Here is a 19,942-nt window from a genome sequence, read left to right on the forward strand (position 1 = left end):
TTTTTTTTTTGGAGATGTACTCTAGAGCTGGCCAGTGAAGGCCTTAGAGGGGAAAAATCTCCACCACAGAGCTCACGCCAGCCTGGCGCTGTGGTTTTGCTTTGTGGCTCTGCAAATACCACTTCAAAAGGGGCAGAAGCTCTGCCTGCCGAGCCTGCGGGCGTGCGGGATGCGGGCAGCGCACCCAGGCGCCCGCCACGTGGCACAGGTGCTGCAGGCGCTGGTTGCCCATGGGGGCCTGGGCTGCCAGGCCCGGCACAAACATGGCGCCTGCCGCGCCCTGCCCACAGCCAGTCCCGCCCACAGGACCAATCCCCGCCCAGGAGGCGCTAGCCCCGCCCCCATGCAGTTGCTCCTCCGGGGCTGCAGGGGGCAGCACGGCGCTTCCAGGCAGGGTGGCGCTCTGGCCTGGCGCTGCCTAGCAACCGTCGCCAGGCAACCAGTGGCCCCTGGTGGCCTGGGGGATGCTGCAGGCCCCGAGGGTGGACGGGAGGGAGGTGGGCGATGGGGGAGGCCGTGGCAGGGTGGTGGGCTCCGGTGCACCGGGCTGTTTGAGGCGGGCATGGCCTGTGAGGGCTGGGGGGAGGTGTGCCCCCCTGCTCCCCATGGTGGGACGGCAGGGCCAGTGTGGGAGCTGGGCACGGGAGTGCCYGCTGTTCCCGAGCTGACGTGTGCCGCCCTGCTAACCCAGCTGTGTTTACTCCACAGCTTCACCCCATGAGGATGGAACAGCGAATGCCGCTCATTCTGGAGGTGAAGAGCTTTCCTCACTACTTCCTCATCTGCATGTTTCTGCCCTGCCTCCAAAAGCTATCCTAGAGCCTGCAGGCAATTCCCCTGGGACCCTTTCACCCTCTCCTCTTGGTGGAGGACCTCYGGTAGTCCCCTGAGGACCCAGATAGAGTGACAAGGACACACTGGCATCCCCACCCACCCTTGAGTTCCCACACTGTCCCCAGGGTGGACTCCTCCCACTCAGCTGTTGGTGTCTCCATCTGTGCTAGCTGCTGTAGGTATCTCCTTTAAGGCAAGGTCAGTTGTTCTTGGGCCTACAGTAACTGTGCCTGCTGGAGCAGCATAGACTGTAAAAAGAGCCCTAAGTGACAGCTCAGAGACACCTGCATTCAAGACAGTTGAGCTGGATCCCAACCAGGCATGTCAGGAAAGCACCCAGTACTTAGTCATCCCAGCTATTGTGCCAGCTGTGGGCTACAGAGTTGATTTTTGGGTAAAGTGGTGGGTGGGAGCTGCTTAGACAAGTGGCTTGGTATTTGATGTTTGCTCAGCACCTAGCACAAGCAGTGCCAGAGCTGACKAGGGTTGCTAGGCACTCCTGGGCCACAAACAAAGAGAGTGCCCCTTCCTCCCTCTTCAAAGCACACTGGAGCCCTTGGGGGTCATGTCATAACTCTAATACATAAAGCAGCATTATGACAATCTGCATTCCACCAGGGCGGGTCCTTCACCCTCCTGGGCTGGTCCTGCACTAGCCAGCAGGTCTACAGCTAAAGTCAGGGCTGGCATCCTTTCCTGTGAAATCCCATCGCTCGCTGTCCTGATCTGCTACACCTTAACACCCCCTTTCCCCAGGACCCTGGGGCTGATCAGGATCAGGAGAAGTGGATTTATCAGGCTTCACTGGAATGGCAGGAGGGAGACGTTGCTGTGCAGGTAGGGGTGGTTATGACAGAAAAGGAGATTGGGAGACACTGGTTAGGGATTGATGGTACACAGGGGTGGATAGTGTTAGTAGGTAGATAGGGGGGTCTCTGGCTGAGAATGCAGCTGAAGATCTGAAGTTAGGAGTCTATCATCTACTTTTCTACATCCATATGCTTGTCTGGCCACCTGCTGTATAAGGACCTAATAGAGGTGGGGGAGGTGGGAACTGAACGTGAGAAACTTAAATGCCAGAGATAAGGGAACTCTAGAAGTAAAAGGTATCCACCACTTCCCTCTTTCCCCCACTCCTAGCAAGTGGGCCATTTCATTGCTCRGGTATGTGTGGCATTCAGAGCCTCAGGTACTATCTAGCAGCAAGCTGACTCCCAAGGGTAAAAATAAAGTGCCAGTGTAGGTGTATAGTGCTAGAAGAGGCAGGAGTATGCAGGGTTCAGCTCTGAGGTTTTGTCATGGTTCTCCCCTGAGGAAGGACCACGGTTAGAAATGGCAAAGCAGGCAAGGGGAGAGTAAATCAGGAGTTCAAATCTAAATGACTCCCTGAAATGTTTCTGGACCGGTTCCTGATATCTGTGTTGGAAGTATGTGACACTTTACACCCATCTCTCCCCAACACTAGTTCTAGGGTATGCTTGGGATGTCTGATCCCGAGTTTCCTCACTGGAGCACTGGGTAGGTGTTGCTGGAGGCAGCACTGCTTTGAGCGGAAGTAGTTAGATTAGGATGCAACAGAAGCTGTCTGTGCCAGCACATTAGCCACCCTCCTCTGTTACAGCTTTCTTTCATGAGAGCAGGGAGCTTTCGGGCTTCCCCAAATGTGGATGGCATGCAGAGTGCACCAGATGAGGATGCATGAACCTTCTGATTAGGATGGAGGTACTGGAGATGGTGGTGCAGTTTAAATAATGTTGGGTTTGGAGCTTCAGCATATCTGTTGACCCCCAACGCAGTATAAGATTCACAGCGCAGTGTGTACCCACTTGCAGTGCAGTGAGTGCTGTTTCGAAAGTACAGTCCCAGTGCAGCGTGCTCAGTTCCAATGCAATGTGTACAGCTGCGCTGCAGCATCGCACTTCCAAGTCCTGCTGCTCTGCGCTTGCTGCACCTTGCACACACTACCCCTATAGAAGAGGTAGTATTTGGCATGTACCTGTGACTGGGTGGAAGCCAGCTTACCCAGGCATTGCCGGTGTGGCTTGTAGAGGTGCAAAGGCTCTCTGAATTAGCTGGAAGCACATGTGATGTGTTTCATTGGGAAGGGTGAGGAAAGTAACTTGGGTCTAGTCCAGCTTTATGAAAAGCAACAAAGTTGCAACAGGGATGACTTTGGCCCATTGCACTCCAATAGCATAGTTCAGAGCTGCAAAACCTTCAGCTCAAGTGTGCTGGGCGTGAGGTGAGATCAGCTTGCTCTCTTGAAGTGCACTGCAGGCTCTGCCAGGGAAACCAGGTGGTTTTGCCAGCTCTTCTACATATGAATGGGTCTACGAGGGCTTTCCAGTGAGTGTGACACACGGATAACCACGTAATTAAAGGCTGTAGCTTTATAGAGGAGTATTAACAGTGGTATCTCTAACCACAAAGAGCAGAACTTGAGTCATCAAATGCCAGGAGATGAATTTCCTAGCAGATTGCTCCATCAGGCTGCTGAGTTACTGGGCCTGGATCCAGTGGGATGCCACATCAGACATGAACCAGGAGAGAAAGATCTGACAAGTGGTGATAGTCTAAGCTAGAGGTCTTGTTAGCTTGGAGAACCCACACTTGTAAAAAGAACCCTAAAAAACTGGAACTAAACAAAAGATTAAGTAAGAGCTGGATCACTTTACACAGACATGACAGTAATAAAATGCCTAGCAGTCTCCATTTTAGGCTCACAGTTCATTGAATTACTGCCCAAATCACTTAAGTTGCTATGGCTGTAGCTCAGGTTACTCTCAATTAATTAAAGATGTTACCCACGTTAGTCTTGTAGAATAAAATGTAATACACCTCAGGCTGCTGAGTTAAAAGCAGACCAGAGTCAACATTTCTAAGGTGAGCTGCAGCCCCAGCTCCAAACATATCCAAAGAATGAGAGTGACTCAAGCAGGGTTTCTGATTTCGTCTCATTCTAGTATTAAATTCTTATTTGTATGACTAAAATACTGTACCAAAAGCTTGGCTCTTTATCAAGCTGTATCTTTCTCATAATTATATCCTCTTGATTAGCGTACCCTTTGCTACCAATGCAGACAGATAGGAGGGAAGTAGGACAGAAGACAGATTGAGTGACTCACCACAGGGGAGTCTAGCCGAGTCAGAGACAGAATCCAGATCTCACCCATTTGTGACTCTGGGGCCATCCTTGCTGCTCTCTCAATGTTCTTCTAGTTTAAGTTCTTGTTGAACTCTCACCTAGTGTGTAAAGCTCCCTTCTCACCAATTCTGTCTTCTGTATCTGTCACCACAGGCACGGTCTGAGATGGACAAGTATCTTTCAAACCAGGTGCCACCCATTCCAATGATACCAGACAAGAAATATCGCCGGGAGAGTGCCTCAGTGGTTGATGAGTTCTTCTCAACAGAGAAGCCAACTTCTACACCATACAGTGTGAACATCAATGTGATTCTGCCAGATACGACACACCTGCGCACTGGACTTTACCGACCACCCAAACCTATGACGCCATTCCCTCAGATCAAAACAGAGCCTGGCACAAGCTTTGCCCAGCCCTGTTCTTCCACCTCTGGCTCCACACAGACCCTACCTGATTTCACCAGCGTCTTCAGCATGCCCCAGTCAGTGGCAGTGAACAACATCTTCATCAAGCAAGAGATGCCCTCTGACATCCCCTTATCTACCAGTCCACAGCAAGCCCAGCTTTATCAGATGCCTCTTGGCAATGGAAGCGCTGACATTACCACTATGACACCCTCCTCCAACAGCACCACAGCCATCAACTCTCTCAGCGGTGTCACCATGTCCACAGGTAACGCCATGTCCAGTGTGCTCCACAGACCTGTTCAGCCAGGAGGGCCAGTTAAGCAGTACCCGCATGTGTCCCAAGGACAGGGAAACTTCAACATCACAGGGCAGTTTTACCCTGTTCCAGGAGTGAGCCTGCCCCCCTCACCCCCCAATTCACAGCCTGGCAGCCCAGAAAATCAACCAGAGCTCATCAACACCATCTCTCCCCCACCATCCTATGAAGCCACTTTTGGACTGAAGCTGGTCCAGTCATCCCAGGTTCCCCCAATCCCCAATGGCCTTGGGACCCTCTCCCAAGGGCACATTATCATGCAGCCCCCTAAATACAACAGACGCAACAACCCTGAGCTGGAGAAAAGGAGGATCCATCACTGCGATTACCCAGGTATGATCATGGCTGCTGCATTGACTTGGTTTTGGGGTCCCTTCTTGACACACTGAGACTGAGATCTCTCTTGGGTCTCCCCATGAGTTTAAGCAGAATTGACTTTGTCTATCTGCATGATAAAGGGAGGTATGGAGCTGTGTGGAGAGTCCCAAGGAAGTGAGGTTGCTTCCAAGGGAGTAAAAAAGATGCTGATCCCGTCTGTGCTGGCCGATGCCCTTTTTTCCTCCCTTCTTTTTTCCCTTCCCACTGTGGCAGCAGCAAGCCTRACTTTGAGAGGCAGAGAGCTGCAACAAAACAAAGGAATGCTTCTGAAAATCTGCTGCCCTAGACAGCTGCCTGTTTTGCTCAGACCTTGCCTATCCCTGTACAGCTGAATGTCCCTTCTGTGCTCTCCACTGGTGAAATCATGTTGGCTTTCTGACTAACCTTTCCTTTCCATTGTCCCATTTGGAGTGGCAAACCATCTAATGATTTCTGTAAGCAGCCTTTCCAATCTTTCTATAGAATCTGAACTTTCCTGTTCCGAAGAGACTAATGAGCTGACTATCTCTGAGTCATAATTCAGCAACTTCATGTATTGAATCAGGATGGTGTAGAAAGGCATTCCGGATAATGTTCAGCCCGGAGCTGTGTCATGCCTACCAGACACAAAGGGAAGCTGTTCCCTTTGTGTCTCTTGATCACAGGACCATGTGCAGGGAAAGATTCATCTGAAGACYTGTAATGCCATGGTACTTTGTGGGAGGAGATATTGCAGGTTTTCCTGCACTGTGCCCAGGGAACTTGTGGACCTGCTGCTGAAAACTCTCATTCATGCCATGCAAGAGAGTTGTGTCCCTCATGAGAAACTCCAGTGACACCAGAGTGAGGGCTTGAAAATTACCAAGCATTTATGAAGGGACACAGACATCCTGCTTCCTGGGCTAAGCCTCTAGTGTCAAACTGTTGGGGATTAGCAAAAAACTTTCCCATGAGGACTGTGTGAATTGGGGAGGTCATTTCCTAAATGTCTCCTGCAAGATTAATTTGCTCCTTCCATGGCACAAGAATGGCTATAAAAGGTCAGCCCAGAGGCCTGTCTAGCMCAGATCCTGTCTCCAGGAATGACCAAGGAAGTATACAAGAATGGGTTATATTTAGAGAGGTCTTTCCCTACTTACACACTCCCAGCCTTTGGCAGCCTTCAGKTTAGGGGCTTGCTGAGCCAGAAGCTGCACCTATGTTTTTGTGGTTAACAGCTTGTCCTCCATTTTTTACCTTGTGCTGGTCACTGTGGGAAACAGAATATTGGTGCAAATGGACCACTGCTCTGAGACAGACTGACAGTTCCTCTGCTTTTATCAGAACAAGAGTCGCATGCTGAAGAATGCATCATCAGGGCAAAGCTTGCCTGTTTTCAGCAGGATTTTGGCCTGCATAGCAAGGCAGGACCACATCTGTGGCGCAGAAAAACTGCACTGAAATAAACACAGGGTGGCTCCAGGTGATGTGTGCGTGCAGAGAAAGTGGAGGGCTTCTCTAATCCTTTACTCTGAGGTTCAAGTAGAGGTTAAACCAGTCAGCACTGATGGCAGGGAAAGCAGTTCTTATTGAGGTGGTCTGAGCGAGGAAGTGACAGGAGGCATGTTGTATTCACACCAGTAACTGGATGAACAGGGGAGATCTGTTTCCAAAGTCCTGATCTAATTTTCCAAGTGGTGGCTCCAACACTTTTCTACATGTTCCTTGGGAAATGCAGCTCAGTAATATTCTGCTCTGGCTTCTCTGTGCTGCTCCCTCCAGGTCTAAGCAACCTGTTTGAAAACTGTTCTGGGTCTCTCCTCTTCCATGCCTGGCGGGGAGGCAGTCTTTCACCTCATGCGTGCTCATGTCTTTCTTGAGCTCTCTGGTATGAAAGACCTCTGAGACTTCAGAGCATTAGAAGTAAAATTGAATTGGTTGACCATCAGGTCAAGTGGGCATGACTGCTTCTATTAAAGGKAGGAGAAAGTATAGGGCTGGACCAGGGAGCTGTAAGGAGAAACTGCAAGCCAAGTTGGCCTCTCTGGGAGGATGAGGGGGGAAGAAAGGGGTAATCCCCACACCTTGATCTCTCCTTCAGTAAGAGTAGCCAAACAGGGTTCTGCCACAGGGGAAAAAGCATCATTTTGCTTTCTCTTCCTGTCAGTTACCATAGGCACGAGCCTGCTTTGCTTCTGTTTACACCTGAACCTGTTTCAGCTGTGTTGTCCATTAGGAGAAAAGTGCAAACAGATACGAGTTGAAATGTAGAGGTAGGCTTTAATCTTCTTCAGCASTTGTTGCCAGTGAAATCTTATGCCAGAGAATTCCACAGACTAGTTCATAAAATTGGTAAGGTTGGAAGGGACCTCTGGAGATCATCTAGTCCAACCCTCAAACGAGTGGCCCGTTTGGGGATCGGACCCACGACCTTGGCATTATTAGCACCATGCTCTAACCAACTGAGCTAAATCTAGTTGTGTGCCATTGTAAAAAAGACCATTTCTCTCCATGAGTTTTCAGCATTTTAGCTACTGTTAGTGTTAGCTTTTCTCTGATGCCGGAGGCTGAAAAGGGATAGGCAGTCCACGAGGAAGAATAGAGTTATGTCCAATGGGATTTCTGCTCCATAAGCTGGCTACTAGCCTTCCTGCTTGGCTTGTGAGGCTGTGGGCCTCAGAGGGCCTGGAATATCCTGTCTCAAAAAAAAGAAAGCTTCCAGAATTTGGCTGGGGAAGTATTGATCAGTCATTTTGATTTTCATGGCAGGGAGTACAATCACTCGGAAGGGAGAGTGAGTCTAATAAATCCCTGCTAATCAGGAGCTGTTAGATCCAGCCAGGAGTCACTGGATGGCAGGGAGAGAGTTCCCATTCAACTGAGTGAGAACATGCTCTGTTCTGGGGACATCTTTTTTTAATTGGCTTTAATGGTGTATCTAAACTGGGCTCGATATAGCATGTTCAGCCTTTGTGACTGGGAAGCAGTGACAAAACAGACCCTGGCTGCAGGTAGAAAGACAAGGTTCAGCATAGGCTTACATGAGCTCTGTTCTGCCCACCTCCAGCAGTGGGACAAAAACTGGCTCCTACTAAGAATCCTAAGATCCCATCTATGCTACTTTAAGCCATTATTGATGTGTTCCTCAGTACKATGCTAATACAAGCATCTTGTGGATGTTCATGCCATGGTGTCCATTCTGCCATGGTGGTCTAGTGCTGCAGCCCCAGTGTAGAGAGAGCCCCAGTACTTGCCTGGAGGTGGCAGTCTGCTCTGGGCTACTGTCTCCAACAACAGTGTAGTGTTAGGTCATTTTAATGCCATGAAATCTTCATGAGCTGCCACCAGATGTGGCAAYGTATCTAACGCGCTGAGACCCCTGATGACAGACAGGAGATTTCCTTGTGAGAAGGTTGCTGTGAACCAAAGCTGATTAAAAACTGCTGATGGTAGGAGGTATTCAGCCCATTGCTGGGGGCCATGAATAAAAATCCACTGAGGAACACAGGTTTCCTCAGAGCTCAGGCATGTTTAGATTTGGGCCTGTCTTTCTCAGTCAAGAACCATACAGATCTTCTCTAGGGCAAGGACTCTTCTTATTACCTGTGCAAATTCCAGCACAGAGGGGCACTGCTAATCAATTACTTATGAGCACCCATATGGCAGGATGGTGAACATCATCTGCAAACTTGGGGTTATGCTGGTAGCAATTCCAGTACTAAGAAAATACAATATTTTGCAAAGGGCAGACAAGACAGGGAAGTTCAATGGCAACAAATAGGGAATCTGTAGATCACAGGAAGAGCAGAAAATATAGCTACCTCTCCAAGCATTTGGAGTCTGGAATCCYGAAGGGTAGGGGGACTAAGAGGAGCTCCCTGTACCTCCTGAGCAAGACAGGTGAGGGAGCAGAATTTGAGTAGCCTGGGAAGGAATTTGGCTGTTTCTGAAAGAAATAATGCTATTTGGAAATTCCAAAAAATGAACAAAAAGCTTCTTTAGATATTTGAATATATATGTCAAAACAAAATGAAATATGGCCATAAAARTCATTTGAGGAGTTTTCCTAAACTTTATCTAAGTGAAATGCGCAGCAGTATCGAAATGAGGAAGTTGCGATGATTAATTTTGATATGTCTGTTGTTGAAATTTTTGTCAAAATCATGGTGTTTCTGTTTCTTTGAATAAATATCTTTGTCTGATCTTCTGAAAGCTTTATTCTGAATCTTGAAAACTGAGCTGTAACTTCTCAGCATTCCTGCTTCCTGGAACATTTACAGCTGCATCTACTGGTGCTGGGACTAATACAAAATATATCTTCCTCGAAGGCTTGCGATAGTGATATCAGTTATACTTGGAATCCAGAAAGACAAAAAGCAGCATAAAGCCAAAAACTAACAATAGTGAATTCAGTATTCTCATCCTGCTTCAGTGGTGTGGTCAGAGGAGGGGAGGTTTTRGAAAGCTGAGTCTGACTTTCTTTAAGTCTCATGAATCTTCCATTCCCAGCACAACACACAGGAGTTTCAGAACTGTGTGACAAGACAGAGTGTAGTAAAAGTCTGTCTTATTTGGAGATCAGATGTTCTTTAGTTACTGCTGAAACAAAATTAGTATAGACGGACTTATTTGCATACTGTTACACAGAGTCCTTTTCATGCTTGTTCTGTCCGTAACCTCAAATATAAGAGTTCTAGATTYGTTTGAGCAAAAGCCCCTTTTCACAGAGAAAATGTGTGTTTTCTGTTTTCGCAGGTTGCACAAAAGTTTATACCAAGAGCTCCCATCTCAAGGCACATCAAAGGACTCACACAGGTAAGAACACCAMATCATCAGTAGGCTCTGCCTCCCAACAGTTTTTATACTGTTTCCATGGCTACCTGTGATGATATTGCTGAGCTGATTAAAAATATCTGGAGATTGATCTAGGGTGGTTATTGGGTTAAGGAGTACAGTTTGATTAAGTTGATGTTAATGGTGAGAATCCCCAATGGTTGTACTGGGTTATAGCAATATACTGCTTTAAATTTATCTATATTGCTGTGTATGCTTATCTACCTTCTTGAGGGATGGCCTAGGATTTTGGAGAGCTCTTGGAGGGTCTTGAGTCAATGGATTTGGAGAAGGAAATGTCCCCTAATCACTCACTTTAATGTTGGGACTCTTCCTTCCAGATCTCCCAAATCCTAACCAAGTCTGATCCTGCTTAGCCAAAATAAAAAAACTACCTAAAGTGCTTATAGAATCATAGAACCAGTAAGGTTGGAAGGGACCTCTGAAGATCATCTAGTCCAACCCCCCTGCTCAAGCAGGGTCACCTAGAGCATGTTAGACAGGGTTGCATCCAGGTGGGCCTTGAATATCTCCAGAGAAGGAGACTCCACAACCTCTCTGGGCAACCTGTTCAATATACATGACCTYCAAAGAGAGTGGGGTTATCTTCTTTGTGACAAGCATTCCCTTAGTTCCCAAAGAGATACCTCGTGTTCACACAGCTGGGTTTTCTGGGCTCTTAGTAGGGCTGGAAGAAACCTCTTGTATCTCCTTGTGTAACAGCTGCACGGACCACTCGTATCTGACAGCTGTATTTTCAGCTGGTGCCAGTGGYTCACTAGCTGCAGAATAGATGTACAGAATGGCTGTGACCAGGGCAAAGGTGCAGTGGGCTGGCAATGAGGAAAGAAATGCATCCCTTAGTGGCGTAAATATGGTCACTAACACAAAGGAATACCCACTATAACCAGCTTGCCCTGAACAAACCTAGCTCAGTGGCACTTGTGCATTCAAGGCATTTATTATACCTGAAGCTTTATCAGATCCCCAGCTAGTCCAGGAACCATTGGTGCCCTCATAAATCTCCTTTATAGAAGGGCTGATCTTTACTGAAAGCAATTAAGCTGGCCCAGAGTTCACTTTTCTTTTTTATTAACAACGAACAAAACCTGTCCTGAGGCTGGGAATCAGTTCTCACACTTGGCTCTGTTCTGTTTTCATCTTATCAGTTCTCTGAACAAGCTGGTAAAGAAATTTTCTTTGTGCATGAGGTATAATATTTTTTGGCAGGGCCCTGGGCAGGAGCAAGCTAGAGYACAACGCGGAAGGGGCAGAAGAAAGGAACAGGAAGGGCATTGTCACAGCTCCTAAAGCTGTGTGGTGAAAAACGTTGTCACAAAAGCGTTGTCTTCAGGGCTACATTGGGGCTCTCTAAAACTAAAGATCTCCTTTTCCCTTCCATTCAGAGCACTAGTGTTAGTTTTGTGGCTAGAGACATATGACCTATATAAGACATTCACCATTCTTACGGATTACAATATGTGGTTGCATCCAAGCAAAATTGGGCCATTTTTGGACCCAATAAAATGCAGTCATTTTGGGGAGTTTCACAGTAACTAGGCTGGAAATCCAAGTATGATCGTCTTTTTCCGCATTACCTGCTGTAAGTGGAAAGGGCAGAGAGCCAAAGAGGATGTGACCTGAGTAGWTAGCAAGGTCAAAAGAAGGGAACTCAAAACAGCAGAAAGGAAGCCAGTGGTGTGCCTGCACTAAGAGCTGTACTGAGAGACAGCTCAGATGAATCAGTTACAGATTCTCCCATGGCCATGCTCAGGGTGGCCACGTCCAGCTTATAGCCTCAGCCTCACTGGACACAGATCACCAGAGCTGCAAAGGCAGGGCAGCCTGTCTGCAGCTCTGAATTCTTGCCAGATAAATGTGCTTGATGCTGAATTAGCACCATCACTTGAAGGGTTAATAATGTCCTTTCTCTCGATTGCTCGCCTGATGGGAGCTGGGCTGAGAAGTACATGATCTCTAAGATCTTTTCTTGTGGTTTGCCTGTTGCTATGGGCAGGGCTGTATTCATCTCCTGGAGACACCATTCATTTCCTGGGTGCCATTGTGAGATTAAATATATAACCCGATGGCTGCTCACCCGCCTCCCAGGGGCTAGGAATGCCAGTCTGGGTCCTTTGTTTGAGCTTGCCCTGCCGTGCTGTCCTGGGAGATGGAGCCAGCTTGTGGGACAATGGAAAGCRTTTTGTTTCTATCCTGGAGATCAACCTGTTATTGTTTGGAACTAAAGGGCCTTGGTAAGGTTGACCCAGCCAGGTGACCTGGCTGGGACAATGTCTGTGGCTGAGCAGAGCAAATCCTGTCTTTGTCTTAGCATGCTAACACGGATGATGACAAAACCCCAGAGATCCCCAGCATACCGTAAAATACCCAGCGTGCTGCTTGTAAATTGACTTTGAGTTCTGTATTTACCTGAGTCATAAAAATACAGCTATCTTCTCCCCACAGTGTAGAGACTAGGAGCTTTTTGGGGAGCAAGATGTGGTCTCAGTGCCCTGTGTGCTCCAGGTTCATATGTCTCTGCTCTCAAACCCTGGAATATGTTGTAGGGTGTACGCGAGACATTGCAGATGTTGCCGTGKCTCTAAGATTTCTGTTTCCTGTGCAAATCTGCAGCCTATCCAGCACACGAGGAGGGGGAGGAGGAACAGCCGTTCACTGGGGAAGCATGTCAGTGCGCAACACACATGCCTGTGCATGCATGGTGCATGTGTACGTGCACTCATGCTGTGATGGTACGCTCAGCAATTGGCCAATGAAATGGTAAATATTTGAGGTCGGGAAAGTCAGCACATTCCCTGAACTCTGCCTGCTTGTTCAGGCTGTTAAGAGTGAGGGCTAATATTTGAGAGTACCACACCCATGCACAGAGAGGGCTGCAGCCAGGGTTCAGCTCTTCAGCGTAGGCATGACGGGAGTTGGAAGCGGGCACAGTCTTTTACAGCCCAGTTACCAGCTGGCTGAGAAGTTGCTCAATGTAACTGATTTCAGTTTGGGGATAGGTGTGTAAGGCGGGGGGGGGGGAAGTGGGGAGGAGAGGCTGGAAGCACTACGTCATCCAAATGCTCTGAAGAAAACACCAGATTTTGTGTACACCAAGCTATGAAGGGCTGAACTTTGAGGCAGAGAGAATTAGAWGGTTGGTTCAAAAGTGCAAGATGCTGAGAAAAATTTAAATGGCACAACTCCCTTCTTTCTCACGATGACCCCTCCCCAGAGTAGTAGCAAAATTTTCCAAACAAATTTTTGGCCTTTTAATGGAAAAAAAATTGCAGAAAAGTTTCTACTCAGAAATGCTCTGCATAACTGGGGAAACTGGCAGGAGTGAGTGTACCAGCCTTCMGAATTGGTAGCCCTCTAAGAAGGATGTATCTGAAAAAGAAGCAGTTAGTAGATATCAAGCCCAGAAAGCAAAGGGGAAGGAGTAGATGAACAAGACCAGGTTGCCACAATTGCTTAACAATTTATGGCCCCTCAGTGGCAACTGGCTGTGTACAGCCTTTCAGCTAACCCTAATAAGAAAATGAACCCTGGCAGTGTAAAGCATCAGCACGATCAAATGCTTCATTCTGCAGCTGGGCAGCTCTAGAACAGGTAGTGCTGGAGGAGACCTCCAAACAATGCTTGTTTGGAGGTCTCCAAACATGAGCAAGCATTTCTTAGCCTTCAATGACCTGAGTGCCTTTAACCAAGCAACCAGCCTACAAATGAACATCCATCTCATAAGAGATCTCTCAGCTCTTGGAAGGACTTCTGAGATGAAGGGATGGGTGTCTGGGAGGTCGCTGGCCAGGCAGATGAGTGGTTGTACAAGTCCTAGCTCTTGCACTCTTTGGTTGCACAGCCTGCGACTTACCTGTGGATTTTTCCTGCAGGGGAGAAACCCTACAAATGCACATGGGAAGGCTGTGACTGGCGCTTCGCCCGCTCTGACGAGCTGACCCGGCACTACCGGAAGCACACAGGTGCCAAACCCTTTAAGTGTTTAGCCTGTGGCCGGTGCTTCTCCCGCTCAGACCATCTGGCTCTTCACATGAAGCGGCATCAGAATTAGGAGCTGCCTCATTCGCCACCTCTCCTCAAGGAGCAGCTGGAACTCTTTCTTTTCCGAGGAACCTCTCCTCTTCCTGTACATAGGAACAAAACTATGCTGTGATCAACCAGCAGGGCAGGGACAGTGGACATGTCCCCTCCACAAACTCTGTCCCCATCATTTCTGTTTTTAAAAAAAAATTCATTAAAAAAGAATAATAATTACAGACTAATCTTGTGACAAGCCTCCCTGCAGCACGAGGGAGACGGGCCTTGGATTGCAAAGTGCTTTCTTCCAGCAAATCTGCTATTTATTTGTCACTCAGGAGCGACTGTCATTCATGTCTCAAGCTCATTGGGATGTTTTTTCCCTTTTCAGGGCAGTGTCTTTGGTGAGAACAAGGAGGGTTGTGACAGGTTGTTAGACTGCCTGTGCATGAGAGGTTTCACGTCAAGTTGTCAGTGCAATCCTCTTGGACTGTTCCATGCCATGGCCATGGATATGGCACCTGTGACATTCGTTAACAAGATCACATGCCCAGGGCTGTTTCGATTGACAATCCCAGTCTCTGTGTGGGCACAGAAGAATGGGTGTATGAAATACCCACCTGACATGCCTTCAAGCAAGGGACAGCACAAAAGTAGATGACAAAAGCCATCATCTAAGTCTCACTGATTCCATCTGTGGTTTTCTAGGAGTCAGCTCACTGGGGGCTGTGAATATCTGCCCTGCTTGGCCAGGTTTTATGGTTGTGTCCTTAGCATTTCTGCTTCCAAGATGAATTTTGACTTCAGGTGTCCCTGGGAGGACCAGGGTGGGTCTTGGAGCCAACCAGGGGACTGCAAAAACCCACCTGTAAAACTCTGATTTCCCAGAATACAATGTGCCTTTCTCCAAGATGCACTGCGAAGGTTCCGCTCACGCCTTGAACACACACACACACACACACACACACACACACAAGGAACCAATCATTGCCAATCACATTGGTCTTTTACTGTTGTTGTTTCACCATGTTCAGACAGAAAGGAAACCAAAAAAAAAGCATCTTTGAAACAAATTCTGATAAATCCTACTGTTTGGCTTATAATCCTGTTACCTACCTCACAGATTCACAGCCTCAGGCTCTGTAAGGCACCTTCCCTCATCTTCCTTATGGTGCCATGATGTATGGGGCACATCATCTATTCTTCAAAGCCTACCAGGGGTTAAACTTAGGCAGAACAAGAACTAGGCCATGCCAATTTAAACAGCAGCCRTGTAGGTAATAAATAAATCAGGAACAAATAATGGGCCTGGTGTGTTCAACAGAATATTGATTTTTTCCCCCCTTCTCTTTTATTCTTCCTTGAACAAATGTAACTAATGTTCAGACTGTGACAAGTGTTCACAAAATGGACTGAAAGGCCACGCTGAACCACGACATCTTCAGACAGCGGAAATTCAAAGGGCTCCTATCCCCCGCCCCCTCCACTGCTGAACTGCACGTTACCCAAAAACTCCAGCAACGTTCCTGGTCACCCTTTGCCTTGGATAAATAAAACTGATCACACCTGCAACGAACGCAGCCAGTCTGGCATGACAAGAGCTGAGGGAAGGGCAGAATTTGGGATGTGTGTGCACATTATAGGCTTTGGGATTACATGCCTGGGACTGGAGGTGCAGAGCTGTGGTGAGATGCCCAGGGGGCCTGTTGTGCGGTACAAGAGCTGAGCTGTTCTTCATGAAGTGCTGTTTAATCTTCCTGTGTAACTAGTCAATGTGGAGAGGGGGAGAGGAGGGGTGAACTAAGGCCATGATTCAGACCCCAGCTATGCTAAATTCCTGGAATCCAACTTGAGTGACTTCTCATGGCAGTGGGTGGAAAAGGTTTTCCAAACCTCAACACTGAGGCCATGACCAGGTCTTAAGTTCATGCCTTGGCACGCTGAGCTCCGCTCCTATCTTGGCCTCAGAGCTTCAGGCTGTCTTGCTTGGTTGTGTGTCTGTCTGACTGGCTGGGAAACTCTGGTGCCTTTGACTTTCCAGAGGCTTTGATGCCAGCACCCTCTTGATGGTGATTAATAGCAGCCATATTTAAACAAGGACTGGAGAGTCTGGCTCATAAATGAGATTCTCCTAACTGTAACCACAACAGACAAGGTCTGAGCCCATGCGTGAAACTTTGGATGTCCCTCCTGTCCTTTCTCCAGCTCTTCTTTTATCACATGCCTGCACAGCTCCCTGGGGGTCAGCAGGTGCCCTGTGCGTATTATCCTAACAAATGCAGTCTTTTGCCATGTACCTTGTCAACTGGAGGGGGCAGGGTGGGGGGGTCCATGTTTGCCCTGGGGACACAGTCCCCTTCAGGGCACAGGGTGAGGCCTTCCTGGTGCTGCTGTTGTAAACTAGATTCCTTTCTTTTTTTTTCCCCATCTGATCTCTGAGATCAGGCAGATCCTAGCAAATGATTTAGCCATCTAGTGCCATCTCCCTGCAAAATGAAGAGTGGTTTCTGAGTGGTGCATGGCCTAAAGCTCTTACACTGCATGCAGATGCTGCTGGTTTTGCCTTAGTAAGCCACTTGCTTCTCTTCAGAGGCAGTGACCCACAGAGCAGAGTCTAGAGAGAGTCAGGGCAAACAGGGAGAGTCTCTTACTATGGAAGAAAATCCCTTCCAAGGGTGGTGGCTGTTCCAAGTGTATGGTGAGTGTGCTTGCATGTGTACACATGGGCACACGTGCATGCACACATATGCATACACACACACACACACACACACACACAGAGAGAGAGAGAGAGACAAATTCCCCTTCCTTCCAAGGTAGGTTTAGCTCACATCACAGGTATTTCAGGGTAACACTGCAGATGCCTCAGCCAGTTTCAGCCAGTGTCTCCAGGAAGTTCAGGCTGATTCAATGGTGTTGGTGGGAATCCAAAGCAGCCATGCTGGGACCTGCTTGGCCCCACCCAGACATCGCTTGGTGCACGTTCAGCCGCTCCGTGAGTGCAGTGTTTTGCATTGTGAGCTCTTGCAAACTAAGCCTGGGGCACTGTAATCTGCTCTGTTCCCTGTGGGAGCTGTATCTCCATGTATGGTTACAGCAGTCCCCACGTTCCTGCAAAATACAACCTTAGGGCAGGAAAAYGTTGTCACCTGGTGCCTCTTGTGCTCACGTGCACCTGGAGTGGCTGCACGTCCTGATGGCGTGAGTCGGAGACCAAAAGCTGTGTCCYGTGTTCCTTAGCAAGGCACGAGGAGAGGCTGTTCCAGGAGCACTTYGTGGTTGGGAGACGTGGATCCTGGGAAGCTTAGCCATAGCCTCGTTTGCYCAGCCACACTCAGGGTGCCCTCGCCACCCCAGCCTTCCTGCCAGGCTTTGGGCAAATGGCCAGCATGGTCACTACATGAGCCGTTCGGCCAGTTGTGGGGTTATCCCACAGCCTTGTCCCTGTCAGAGGGGTTTCACTGTCTTTTTCTTTTTTTCCCCTCCCGTAGCTTTTCTCCCTTATGCTATTTTTCTTCTCCTTTGTTGCAGTGTGCTGGCAAGGTCCATAGTCTGGGTTTACTAAAGTATGGTAAAATTCCCCAAACTCAACAGGCAGTTTTAAATTTGTTTCCTAGGGGAATTTTGAATATTTTTCCTGATGATGTTTTTTTCTCTACAGAAAAAATGCACCTGCTCATCGTCACCTAGGCATCTGTGTGTGTGTGTGTRTATATTTGCATTTGAAATTATTTGAAGGGAGGAGAAGTATCTTAAAAAACATTGTACTCCAGTAGTGCTTCCCATATGTCACTTCTGGTCTGCATACAAAATGCTGATATGCAAATATTTTACTAGCACAAAGGCAACGCTTAAAAACAAAAATGCTTGAAAACCACAAGCCTTAGCCTTTTTTYTTCTGCCTTTATTTTCTTGTGTGCAGGAAATGGACAGCTTCTATTACTGCATTTCACTGACGTTTGCAGTGGTCAAATGCCATTTGCTCCTGAGCCCAACAARACAACCAGGGGAGATGAGGGGTGATGCTGACAGAGCAAAGCTCTTCTTTCCCTTGGGAAAGAAGCTCAGAGCCCTAAGGTGTAGGTAGGGAGGTGCTAACCACAGCAGAATGAAGGTCCGTTTATCCCATGTCCTCATTTGTGGGCCTTTAGGTGACTGGGCCATTGGAAAAAGCTGGAAAGAATACTAGCTCTTTCCTCGGCAGGCACACTGCAAGTGTTCCTGTGCTTCGTGCAGAACAAATAGGGGTGACTTACCYGGCATTTCATCAGCAGGGAGAAACGGGAGATGGTCTCTTCGTCTCTGCTGAGCTTGTATCATAGTGGGAGGAATCTCTGTAAATAGGAAAAAGCACTGTATTGCCTATCTYGTTTGTATGTGGATTGAAAGTGATTGTCTATTGTCCAAGATGAATACAACATGAAAAAAAAAATTGGGACCTGGAAAACTTGGGTGGAAGGTTTATTTTCTGGTGATGTTTTTGTTTGTTACATAACCTCTCTCCCCACAAAACTCCTTTACGACTATTAATCTATCTAATATTTTGTAATAAAATTTTATCACATGGAGCCTAGGTGTTGCTTCTGCTCCCACYCCTTGTAAGTGCTGTTCTTGCGCAGGCTAGCTGCTGCCCTTGGTGGCTCAGCATTGCTGGGACTGTGGCTGACGCAGGGGCTCAGAAACTTGAAGCTAAAGTGACCAGGCGCTGCTGGGCTGTGGTTTGGCCAGGCAAGCTGATTGCTACCCAGCAGAGGTGGGAAGGCGTGTGTGTGTGTGTGTGTGTGCGTGTGTGTGTGTGTATGTGTTTGAGAATATGGGCTGACTTTCTGGAGAGCTGCTCTGCAGAGAAGGACCTGGGAGTGCTGGTGGATGACAAGTTGACCATGAGCCAGCAATGTGCCTTTGTGGCCAAGAAGACCAATGGTCTCCTGGGGTGCATTAGGAAGAATGTTGCCAGCAGGTCGAAGGAGGTGATCCTGCTCCTCTACTCAGCCCTGGGGAGGCCTCATCTCGGGGATGATATCCAGGTCTGGGCTCCCCAGGACAGGAAAGACATGGAGCTACTGGAGAGAGTCCAGCACAGGGCTACGAGGATGATCAGAGGGCTGGAGCACCTGCCCTGTGAGGAACGGCTGCGAGAGCTGGGCCTGTTTAGCCCGGGGAAGAGAAGACTGAGGGGGATCTTATCAATGTGTTTTAAGTACCTGAAGGGAGGGTGTCAAGGGGACAGGGACAAACTCTTTTCAGTTGTCCCATGTGACAGGAGAAGAGGCAATGGGCACAAACTGAACCACCAGAAGTTCTGCCTGAACGTGAGGGGGAATTTCTTCCCTGTGAGAGTGACAGAGCCCTGGACCAGGTTGCCCAGAGAGGTTGTGGAGTCTCCTTCTCTGGAGATCTTCAAGGCCCGCCTGGATGCAACCCTGTCTAGCACGCTCTAGGCGACCATGCTTGAGCAGGGGGGCGTTGGACTAGATGATCTCCAGAGGTCCCTTCCAACCTTACTGATTCTATGGTTCTATGGTTATACAACCTTAAGAAAAGCAAAGAAGTTATTTTTTTATTAGCTTAGATTAAGAAACTGGGTATCCAAATGCAGCAAGGAACTGTGCGCAGCATAAACCTGGAAAAGCAGGCAGTGTTATGATGTGGCTTAGGGTGACAYGCCAGGGGGAGACTGAGTCCTCCTTCAAACTAATTTTACAATGCTGTGAAGAGAAAAAATGGGGAGAGGGTACACTTTCTTATCTCCACGATGAGTTGTCTCATTGCCTGATGCACAACACAAGCCACTGCTGTATTTACTCACACAGCCCTTTCAGAAAGCTCACACCTTCATATGGGCCTCCATCAGCTCACAACACACTGCTCTCGTGTCTCTCCTCGTTACACGCCTCTGAACACTACCAGGCAGCTCTCACATAATCCAGCTGCTGGGACAGCTGATCATATAACACGTATTCTGCTTACACCAAATTTCCATGAGTGCTTGCAAATGTGGGGGTCAGCCTGTGCAGGCAATCTATGGGCCT

General features: G+C 48.2%; 1 protein-coding gene across 1 annotated transcript in view; it reads left to right on the top strand.

Annotated features, from left to right (window-relative positions):
* Positions 1–18,471, top strand: part of LOC146584679 (Krueppel-like factor 5) — a 37,271-nt gene extending 18,800 nt beyond the window's left edge. Inside the window, exons 2-5 of the mRNA XM_085324388.1 lie at positions 709–753; positions 4,133–5,036; positions 9,795–9,854; positions 13,766–18,471. Coding sequence (XP_085180514.1) covers positions 709–753; positions 4,133–5,036; positions 9,795–9,854; positions 13,766–13,944 — 1,188 coding nt within the window. The 3' untranslated portion in view covers positions 13,945–18,471. The remainder of the gene's footprint in view (positions 1–708; positions 754–4,132; positions 5,037–9,794; positions 9,855–13,765) is intronic.
* The last annotated feature ends 1,471 nt before the right edge of the window (positions 18,472–19,942 follow it).

The sequence above is a fragment of the Rhea americana genome, unplaced genomic scaffold (genome assembly GCF_003343005.1).
Source record: "Rhea americana isolate MKP2758 unplaced genomic scaffold, rheAme1 scaffold_90, whole genome shotgun sequence".
Lineage (NCBI taxonomy): Eukaryota > Metazoa > Chordata > Aves > Rheiformes > Rheidae > Rhea > Rhea americana.